This window comes from Glycine soja, chromosome 6 (genome assembly GCF_004193775.1).
Source record: "Glycine soja cultivar W05 chromosome 6, ASM419377v2, whole genome shotgun sequence".
Lineage (NCBI taxonomy): Eukaryota > Viridiplantae > Streptophyta > Magnoliopsida > Fabales > Fabaceae > Glycine > Glycine soja.
In genome coordinates, this window is record NC_041007.1 from 39459873 (window position 1) to 39471934 (window position 12062).

Sequence of the window (12062 nt, forward strand, 5' to 3'; positions counted from 1 at the left end):
GAGCCAAATAGTAATAATAGTAAATTGTGTAATAAGATACTTTATCTATGTTTTAGTTTGGTTTCTTATGTTTAAAAAGTTTCACTTTAGTCTCTTGTTCTCTTTTCACTCATTTCTTATTTGATCCTCACAAACCTCACTTGGAGACATAGGTGTAAGGGTAACCTTTTTCCCTTTATGTCCCAATGAAAATTAGTTTGTGACACTATTATGGAGAACATCCTTATCATACTGCCAAGGCCTTCCACGTAAGAGATTGCTAGCCTCCATAGGGACTACATCAAACAGTATCTCATCAACATATTTTCCAATGGAAAAGCATATCAAAACTTTTATATCTACAACTAGCTCCCTATTCTCACTCAACCATTGTAGTTTGTAAGGCCGAGGATGAGGGAAAGTTTTCAAAGCAAGCTTTTCTACCAGTCTTTGGCTAGCTACATAAGTGCAATTTCCCCCATCAATAATCAAAGAGCATATTTTCCCCATGAAGAAGTGGGAGTAGGGTTAGAATTATTTTTACCAAGGGAAGAACCTTTTCATGAGATTTCAATGAAGATCCTCTATTCTTCTTGTATGTTTGCTTCCTCTTTACTTGTTGTTCCACCTTGATAGCTTGATGAATGAGATCCTTCAGAGAGGCATAGTGGTGCAACTCTACAATGTCTTGGATCTCCCTATTGAGACCATGCAAATACCTTGCCATGGTGGACTCTTGAGACTTTATCTCTTCATTGTAGTTCTAGCAAGCAAAGACTAGCTCAACCTTCATCTCCCACTCAAGATACACTTTCGGATTACGAGTCCCTTTAAAAGTACGGATCTTCACCTTTACTCCATCAATCCCTTCCTCTCTTTGCCTACTTCCATATCTTCTATGACTTCTTCTCTCCCTATACCTCTAATTCCTCCATCCTGCCCCATCCTCTTCATACCCGTCATCTTCTCCATGAGAATAATTAGATGATTTTACCTCTCTTCTTTGCTCTATATTTTCAATCTCAAAGTGTCCAAGTGTAATTTAATTTACCCCAAGTGATATGTAAAAAGCAAGACAAACATATGAAAAAAATGGGTTCGAAAAAGGAGATGAAGGAGAAAGTTAATATATATATATATATATATATATATATATATATATATATTGTAATCTTTTAGGATTGCACTCCACTAAGGTGCAACTTGTACTTTAGAACTACGCATATCTAAACTACTGATAATAACAAATTATTAAGATCTTTACAATTAATTAAAAATTTTCATATCATATTTTTTATAAATAAAAAATTGTCACCTACCACCAACATCATCACCATCATTGTCACCGGTGGTGATGATGATGGTAATGTTGATGACAACAACAATTATTGAAGTAATAATATTGGTGGAGATAATAATATATTTTGTTCTTAAGAGAAAATTATGATATCAAAAATATAAATTAATGATAATTATGTGAATTCTTTTGGCGTTGTTCTTTAATTTCATGAAATCTAAAGTCTTATGTGGATAATTTATGATGATCTTTATCAAGATGAAACTCTAATTAATTTTGATTAAAAAAACTATTTCATAGATTATTATCAGGATAAAACTTTAATTTTAATTCAAGAACAATACAAAAACACTTAAGGAACTATGTCTAAATTATATTATCTTTATTATTAGGCCAATTGATAAACTTTGATACGAATGCAGGATAAGTTATAATAGTTTTAAGTTAATTTTACCTATGCGATTTATGTACCACAGGTTCTAATTGTGTGAATTAGGTCGTCTAGTATCATAATTGTATGAATTTTCTCCCTCCATCAGTCAATAATAAAAATTTAATATATTTTTCCGACCTGCTACTACATGATGACATGTAAATGTCATGACAATTGACCTATATTACTTGATATTTATATTTTTGTGACTTAATTAAACTTTTGTTCTCTTTGCTATTGAAATAGTGAATTTCCAAAAGAGCAAATAAGTTGTGTCAATATATACTAGTTTTTGATCCGTGTAATGCACTGGATAAACAAGTTTGGTTGAGTAGTGATAGGATGATTTTGTATTTAATAATATAGTTTTAGAGCAAAAACCTGCTAAATGTTTTTTGTAGAACTATTTATGTTGGCATATGATAAGTAAAACTTTAAAAGAATAATTCAAATTAATAAAAGTTTGATAACATTTAAACCAAGGGGGTTGGCCATCCCCTCCCCCATCTTACAAACTTTTTTTAAAATATTATACATATAATATTACTATAATTATTTATATTTTTCGTTAATATTAATTTATAATATTATATTACTATCAAATGCTCTTTAGAATTATTTCTTACTATTCAATTATCAATGTATTTATTTTCTTTAAAGAATATAGAGAAAAATAATTTATGATTGTTTAGTTACTAATAGAGTATAAATAAGTTAATTTTTCCTTATTTTCTTTTTATTAGTTAATATTATAAACAATTTAGCATTAATAATTAATTTTGTACTTTAAATTTATATTTTTACATAATATCAACTCTAACGGAGGATTTAGTGATATTTTTTAATTAATTATGTTTTCATCATATAAAATATATTTTGTATGACTTTTATAGCTTTAGTTTGGTAGGTTGGAAGGTCATGTTAAAATGGCTAATAAAAATGCCAATGTTGAACATATTCCTTTAGCAATAAAAAATAATTTGACATTAGAAAAGACTGGAAATATATCATAATATGATTAAAGAAATAACAAATATATAATTAAATTCCTGATATACCATATACCTAGAGATTCAAAAGACGCATAAAAGTAAAATTTTGTGTAATTTTTTCCTTCAAAAGATGATGCTACACCTACCATTGTATTTCAACGGGTGCAAAATGAATTGGGTAAAAAAAGTATAATCATGATTGGTTACATGAATTGCTTTTGTATTTATAATCACGATCGGTTTTTTCAATCAATCAATTTCTATTAATACAAGCATATTGAATTTTTTTCCATTCAATTCCTCATCAAAAGCTACAAAATATATTTCCGCAACTACCCACATATTCTTTCTTTTGTATATCTAATGATAATGATAAAGATAAAGTAATTTCATATTACATTTCATACGGAAAACTATAAGTTTATAGGATTAAAGAAATGTGGTCTTATTAAATACAGTTTTCAATTTTAGTTCTATTTAATTTTGCACATTCAACTTTTCGTATTAAATGCAAAAACCCTCATGCAGTGTTGGTCAATCACATGACCACTCCGTAATTTATTTTGTAAATCAATCAACGCGCGTTATAGCTAGATAATTAAGGGATGCTTGGTCACTATAGAGATTTCAGGCAATATATCAATTGATTGACATACATTTTTAATATCAATTAATTTGATTATTAAAAGGAACTAAATTTATGCATAAAAATAGAAGTATTAATTAATGATGTAATTAAGAGATGCTTGAATATTACAAGAGTTACGTGACTTTTTTTTTGTTGAAGTTAAGCATTTATAAGATTAATGATTATTATTAAATAATAAAAAAATTATTTAAATTATCTCTTAAAAGAAGACAATTAGTCATGAAGAGACAAATCCTTTATCATAATGAACACATAACTTCTAGTTTTTTATTTTCAGCATCTAGTTTTAAGAGAAGTATTTGATCGTCCTCTAATTATCTTTTACTAAAATACATTCTAAATTATTTTAATATTTATTATGATCAACATCTCATTATATGTAGCTAGGATGACGTTCGAATAGTGTGCAATACACTTGGTCAATTGTGTTTTAAACATTTATTATTTTTCATTACACTTTATTATAAATTTATTATGAAAACGTAAAAATTAATGTGATTTGTATTTTATAGAAAAATATTTATCACTTACTTCCAAATTTCATTTAATAAATGACTATTAATATACTTTCTTTTATGATCATCACATAAAATTTAATTTATTATCTTTTAAATTATGAATAAATTCAGAGTGTATTTAATTATTACTTCTTTGGCTTTTTTGGGATTCAGATTTGAGAAGAAAACAGTCCATACCAAAATCCCTAAATCAAATGGTCGAAGAAGAATCTGGACTACCTATAGTCAATTTGCATGCATCTCATTGTGCAGTCATGAACTTAGGGCTCCAATTTTTATTTATATATATTCAGTAGTTTTGGAAGGATTGAAAAATAAAATTAAGGATTTTCTTTCCCCATATGACTGCAGGTGATCCACCCCAGCAGAAGACAAGTCAAGGAAATGAGAAAAAGAAAGAAGATGAGAATATGACTCAAGGTTAGTGTGATTTTTCTAAAATCAATTAATTTGCTTAAGTGTTTTATGTTTACATATGGTTTCAAAAGGTAGCTGAATTCTATGCATTCAAGCGATATTTCTCTCTTTTACAAACATAGTTATAATTTGATGTGTATTTAGTTTTAGTGGATTTTATTGATTATCAAAGTAATTTTGAAAGAAGTGAAAAATAAAATTAAGGGTTTCCCTTCTCTCAATCTCATTACAGGCGATCCACCCCAAGAGGAGAGAAGTCTAAGAATCGAGATAGAGGAAGAACTCAAGAATATTACAGAAGGTTAGTGTGATTTTCTTTGAAATCATCACATCACTTTTCTTTTATTATATTTTCAACTATGAAGAAATTAAGAGTGTGTTTAATTATTATTTCTTTGGCTATTTTGGGATTCAAATTTGATTTCTTTTAATGTGTCCGCTTTTATTAAAAAAAAATGGTTATAAATTATATTTTTGCAACATAGTTTATAGGCACATTAGACAACATTGAAAGTTTTTCTCATTGTGAAATTCCTGTTTGAGAAGAAAACAGTCCATACCAAAATCCTAAATCAAATGGCGGAAGAAGAATCTGGACTACCTACAGTCAATTTGCATGCATCTCATTGTGCAGTCATGAACTTAGGGCACCAATTTTTTTATATTTACCTAATTTATGAAGGATTGAAAAATAAAATTAAGGGCTTTCTGTCCTCATATGATTACAGGTGATCCACCTAAACAAAAGAGAAGTCAAGAAAATGAGAAAAAGACAGAAGACGACAATATTACTCAAGGTTAGTGTGGTTTTTCCTAAATCAATTATTTTCCTTAAGTGTTTTATGTTTTCATATGGTAACACAAAGAGAACAATGGAGATAAATCCAACTTAGGTATCTGGTATAAATAAATAAAGAAACATTTTAAAAAGAAAATCCTCAATTTAGTCTTTTAAGGTTACATGTTTTATCAGATGTTACTTTCTGAAAATATTTAGTGACTACATTATTTCTTCAAAGATTTTTTTGTCATAATTTGTAGTTTTCAAAAGTTTTTCTCCACAATGATTGAATTAATTTCACATTTAGCCATTCTACCCCTACTATCATGTGTATATCAGCATGCATTGTTTTATGCCTTCTTGATGATTTTCCATTCTTTGTTGTGTAATAATATTGTCACATAACTAGTTCACAATTTTACACCATTATGGGAGTGAACATATTTTAGCTAGTTTCATTTTTGTCCATAATTCATGACTTGGAAATATGTTCATGATCAAATAAACAGGGCCATCAAAACGAAGAAAGCAATTTAGGGTTGGAGATGATGGTAAAATATTATTTGATGAAGAAGAGCTCAAAATGATCCTAGATTTTAAGAGAGGTGAGGACTATATTGAGGTTCTTTGTGGCGCTACAAACAAAAAATATGGAGATTATGTTGGGAGGCTAAAAATTAATAACGAAGGTCAATATTTCATCACTTGTGAGTGTTGCCCTGAGTGTCCCTTGGGTAAGTTTTCCATTTCAATTTCTCAATTTTTTTTTGTTATACTTGTACAATAAAAAAATAATGGAACAGGAACTGCAGAATCTGTTGATCTTTTTTAGAGCCTTATTTTTGTTATTTAAAATAGGTTAAATAATAGTTTTATTTTGTAATTTCGAAAAAACAAATAAATAGCAGATATATAGATTTAATTTTATTAAAAAAATATCTGTGAGACTGAATCACTATTTCTCTTCATTTTATTTTATTGCAATATAAATTATTATTATAAATATAATTTCGATCCTATGCATTATTTGTTGGTGGAAACAGGGAGAACACTGAAGTTGGTAGAAACATGTTTGTTTGTAATAATCAGTGAGTGTCACTCTAGAAGCATTTGAGAAACATGCTTTAAGGGAAGGGAAACATCTGGGTTCATTGTGAAGACGAAGACAAAGTTCCACTCTGGAAAACACCTCTGATAAAGTATTACACACACCAGGCAAATGTGGCTAACCGGAAAGACTCTGCAATGAGGAAACAAAACTTTCACAGGGATGAGTTCCTGCGTTGCAGGAGATGCGGGAAGGAGCGCAGGTTCCATCTCCAGAGCAGACCAGACATTAAGAACTACCATGATGCTTTAAACAACAAATGCTGGACTTGTTCTCTTTGGCCTTACCAAAAGTAAGTTGCTCAATCCCAACTCAAGCTATATGATATTCAAGTTCATGCATGATTAGTATTTTCTTGTGAACGTAGTTGGTACTTAGTCTTGCAAAACACATTATATGCTGGAAAAAGATACTGGGGACTCACGATGTGTCAATAAGAGCTAGAGAGACAAAAAGGATGAGCGATAATTGATATTTTACTAAAAATCGCAAATACCTTCAACTAGAGACAATCCAGCTTTAGTAAGGTAGGATAATTGATTATTGCAACAACGTTCTTTTTCCAAGTAATTAACAACATCAACATACCTATAACTTAGATTTAAGACCACTTGTTATGAACAACTTTATGTCAGATTGTCATCCATGGACTCGGAGATGGAGAGATAAATGACCGATGTGATTAATGGTATGATATGAAAGAATGATAAAGAGAAATCAAGGTTTATGTACAATTTGAGTGTCCAAATATTGGGACTCTTGTATGTTAGCTAAGGGGCAAGCCAAACCGTATATATATTGAAAAGTGACTCACGCTAGCTTATATTGCATACAGTAAACTTGAATAATATAAGAAGCTGTATTCTAGTTGAGAGATCTGATCAAATATCAATTCTAATTAATCATGTGAAAATTTTCATTTTTCAGAATAACATGAGATGATGATGAAGAGAGATCAAGTCTGAAAGCAAGCAGGGGCTGTTCTCGTTCTTCAACTTGCCAAGGCTGCTCAACTTGTTACTGTGAAGGGTGCATCAAGTGCCGCTTTGAGGATTGCAATTGCCAAGAATGCAGAGACTTTATGCTATATGCTAAACCTTAACTAGGCTCTGCAAAGTGCCATTTCTTAATTGACTCATTTGGCACCTACATGAAGACATGAAAACTATATGATGTTGCGGAGAAACTTTGGACCTCTTTATTACTGTTTAAGAAAGCTGTGACTTTTTTCTTTTCCTTTGGAGAACTTCTAGATGGTACCATCTTGGTCTTTCATATGATCAACTCAGAACTAGTTCTCTTTGAATAATATTGAGCTTGAAATGGTACTCAACTTAAAGTTTACTTTTTATACTACTGTGTTTTGGAGGTGGATTGACGCTTATGCCACTACTAGAAGATGCATGATCTACATCGGTCACAATCTATGTTCTACAACGGTGCATGACCGTTTTTGATTATAATGATGTTGAAACTTAAAAAGTTCAACATCAGTCCATAAGCGAACGTTGTAGTAAGCTGTTTTTTTTTCTAAATCGAGGCTATACTAATGACTGATGTAGAAACCTTGGTTCTGCTCTTTGAAGGTGGATTTTCTACATCGTTTTTAAATTAAGCAAGAATGTTGATCTTTTATTTTCTACATCGTTTTTAAATTAAGCAACGTTGTAGTAAGCTGCGCTTTTTACATCGTTTTACAGAAAGCAATGATGTTGAATATGGAAACTTCTACATCAGTGGTGACATAGGCACTGATGTAGTAAGTTGCGCTTTCTACATCGTTTTCCATAAAGCAACGATGTTGAATATGGGAACTTCTACATCAGTGGTGACGTATGCACTGATGTAGTATGTTGCGCTTTCTACATCGTTTTACAGAAAGCAACGATGTTGAATATGAGAACTTCTACATCAGTGGTGACATAGGCACCGATGTAAAAACATATTTAACCTGCATAATAATTTAAGGTTAATTAAAATAAATAATTTATAATGAATAAATTATCTATAAATAAAACATACTGTTTATAGTGATAAATATGACTATAAATAATTGATATAAGATATTAAAAAAAGTTACTGTCTATAAATAATTGATAAAATATATAAAACAACATTTTACTTGATCAAGAGGTCTCAATTGGTTGAGAAAAGAGAAAAGAGATCTCAGTTGGTTGTGCTTGTGCGTGAGCTGATGAAAGTATAAAGAAATAGAAGAGGATCCTTTTCTTCCTTGATGATCTTTCTGCTGGAATTGACTTGGACAGAGTAGGAATCCCATTTGGAATTGACCATACGGGTTTCAAAATAGTTTTGTTCTAGGGGTGTCCAGAGGTATCTTCAAGCAAATGAACACTGCAATGAATTATTTCACGTGAGTCTTTCTTCTAAGCATAACTCAACTTGTTTGTATAGAGATCACAAGAAGAGAAATTAGTAAAGCAAAGGTAACAAATAGAAAACAATCTCTCTTTTAACATCTCTAGATCTTTCCCTATGAATAGAAGCATTTTTTGCATGTTCTATTTAGTTGAAACTTGATAGCAAAATAATATTTTTTTCCCTTGTATTTATTTCATATGTACTTGAAGCTCAGAAACCACAGTGTTGTGTTGATGAATTGTTAAGAAGGAAGAAAGTATATAAACCATAATAGAATATTATCATTAACGAACCGGGCTTTGATCTTGTTTGCTTATCTCCCAGACTGCTACAATAAATTGACTTCTGTTATGTTTAATTATTCGATAGGGAGAAGTGAGGCATTTATTAGTTTTTCCAACCTGGCTTTTTTATGATTAATTAAACAAATGATAAAAAAAGGCTTTAACAGTTACAACAGGTTGCTTAACTGTGATTGATTTGATTTCACATCTGCTTACCCGAATGATAATAGAGGGCGCTTCCTTTTTCTGCACTAGTGTGCATCTTTCATCAGCTCACGCACAAGCACAACCAATTGAGATCTCTTTTCTCATTTGATTTTCCCTGCATTTCAAGCAAAAGAGCAAACAATACAGCAGCGAAATCCACTTCTCAATCAACTTTGTCTGCATTGATATACCACCCTAATCTTCCTAACAGTGTGTAGTATATAAACTATATACTACACACTTACACAGTATTTGACAAAAGCGGACACTATGTTATGTCTAGCTTTATCCACTAAACTAAAATATATATAAAACATTTTAATTGCATAGCTTTATCACCAAACACGCCTCTAACTAGATGACTCACATTTGATTTGGTCTGACTCATCATTGTTAGCATTTCGTCCAAGAATTCCCCCATGCCCTGCAAAAGGAAATTCATTGTATGATTAGGTCATCAAAGTTATTGGATCAAGAGCACTCCTCCCTATGGTGGAAACAAGATCCAATTCCACCCCCCCAACCAAACAGGATTCCATGAATTATTCCCTCTTTTTGAGTTCTTTAAGCAACATGCCCATGTAAATTTGTACACACAAATTGACTTGACTTATAAGAAAGCTTGTGCGTTTGTGGCAATCCCAATCAATAGAGCCAAGCATTTGTAGGAAAAATCGGATTCTTATTAATCCCTAAGAAGATGCCTCTTTTCACATGAACTAGGGAGAAAAAAAAACATGGACAGTGTAGAAAACAGAAACGTGACAAGACTGCATGACAAAAATGGTAGAATAAATTAAACAAGATTTTGTAAATAGCAAAAGAATTAGAGATAAAGAAGTGCCACAGTGGTGCAGTATCCATTCTAATCCCATGGCAATTCAATGAAAATGGTAGAATAAATTAAATAACGAGTTAACACTTAAATGCGAGCCTTGTCCAGAAATAACAATTTCAGTGATGGAATTGTTGATTACATGATCAGAAGTAATGGAATTATTAACCAAAAACTGCAGTCACACCTTTTTTAATTTATCTTCCTTGTCAAGTGTCTCTCTGCGCTTGTCGTTATCACCTCCCTACAAAGAAAAAATCCAAGTGAGGCTCACATCAAGTATTAGTACAACAAATTTAATATGTAAAACTAAACTAGACTTAATAAAGCAGTCATCATTGAAGAAATGCAAGAAGTATATGATGGCTTTATCATGACTTTTTTGGTTTGCTGTTTTTCTGAACTTGAAATATGGTAATATATATCTGTTAATTTGAGTAGATATTTCAGTAATGTAGGTGGTGTTTGCAAAAGGAAGTATAGGCAAATTGTTCATAAAAAGTGGAAGCATATTACCATGCCACGTCCAAAACTGATAAATCTTAAACGAATATAATATAACATAGTCCATTTCTAAAACTAGACTAGTCCATTTCCAAATGTAGCTATGCTCATTATTACGAATATAACATAACATAGTAATACAGATGTGAATAGTATTTTAGTTTTTCTTTTGCAGGATTTACCAGGCTTCATGGAATCCCTTGTGAAGCAAATGTCTGTAAATCTTAAACGCATTCACAACTTAGGGATAAAAAAGGTAGCAGTTGGGTTATTACAGCCAATTGGGTGTTTGCCTGTGTTAAATGTGATATCTTTCCGTACGAACTGCATTGGCCTTTTGAACGTGATCTCCAAAGATCACAACAAAATGTTGCTCAAAGCTGTGCAAGAACTCAACAAGGAAGCAGCAGACAAATCAGTTTTCATGACACTGGACCTCTACAACTCCTTCCTCTCTGCAATTGAAACTATGCAGAAAAAGCGTGCAGGTTAGTTCTCATTGTGCTTTAAATAGAATTTCAACACGCTACAGATAAAATTGTAGAGGATAGCATTTAATATTTATTTTTTGAAGAATTATTTTTATGGAAAATGCTAATCAGGATTCTTAGAACATTAATTAAGAAAATTGAAGTAGAAATATTTTTATTGAAAAATAAAAATATATATTATTTATAATCTTTTTTGTCTTGTCTTAATATTTTCACATTAAATATTTTTTTGATTTGGTTTCTTAATCAATACTGTTATGACACATTTGTTAGCAATATCTTTTTTTATATATCTAAATCATGTCAGCAAGAGAAATGCTAACAAGACATTATTATATGACATATGCTTTAAAACAGAATCTATATTATTGGGTTATGTGGGAAATGCTAACAAAGATTAGACCTACGTAATTAATTAATAAGACTAACAGTGTGTTGAAATGAATGCGTCAAATAATAATAAAATCTCAATGATGCTAACTTTCAACAATATATGCATACAATAATTTGTTATTTTGAACTTTTCTAGTTATTATATATGCAATCTTTTTTTTTCTTCTTCTTCCCGTTACTCTAGCTAGTCATCATAGATAGCATTAGTTGATTTTGTGCAAGCAATTACTTTCTTTTTCTTAAAAAAAAAATTATAATAGAATAATGGAAATATCAGAAACTATGACTATAGATAGTTTCAAAGTTAATCACTGAGTATATAATTGCATAATTATAAGAAAACCTCTAGATGATGACAGTTTTTTTTTCTTTCTACATTATGCAGAAAAGTCTACACTGATGAATCCGTTGCAACCATGCTGTGAGGGAAACAATTTGGAAGATTCATGTGGAAGTGTGGATGACGAAGGATCAAAGAAATACAGTTTATGTGAGAACCCGAAACTTTCTTTCTTTTGGGACACACTTCACCCTTCTCAAAATGGTTGGTTTGCAGTCTACACCCAATAGCAATCATATACTATCATAATTCACAAGCGGTTGAGAAGATGCAATTTCTTGCCTGCTTAAAGATTGTAGACTTCCCAGATTCTCCAGCACCTAAACAACAGAGATATTAACACACAAATAAGTTCAGAAAATAAATAACAAAAGCTAGTATTTGCACGGTATATTAAGAGATTGTGGCACACACATATGATTCCTTCAAACTTTGGGGAGTACAACCACATT

General features: G+C 30.8%; 1 protein-coding gene and 1 long non-coding RNA gene across 2 annotated transcripts; one reads left to right on the plus strand and one right to left on the minus strand.

The window, feature by feature from the left end:
• Positions 1–8214: 8214 nt before the first annotated feature.
• Positions 8215–9429, minus strand: LOC114414371. Its single transcript, XR_003667200.1, has 2 exons — positions 9057–9429; positions 8215–8529 (listed from the first exon to the last, which is right to left on the minus strand). It is a non-coding gene; the product is annotated as an uncharacterized LOC114414371 (long non-coding RNA).
• A 1144-nt stretch (positions 9430–10573) lies between these two features.
• LOC114416224 (GDSL esterase/lipase At5g03610-like) lies at positions 10574–11840 on the plus strand. Its single transcript, XM_028381096.1, has 2 exons — positions 10574–10874; positions 11656–11840. Exons 1-2 carry the CDS (start codon positions 10577–10579, stop codon positions 11838–11840), a joined length of 483 nt encoding a protein of 160 aa, XP_028236897.1. The 5' UTR covers positions 10574–10576.
• The last annotated feature ends 222 nt before the right edge of the window (positions 11841–12062 follow it).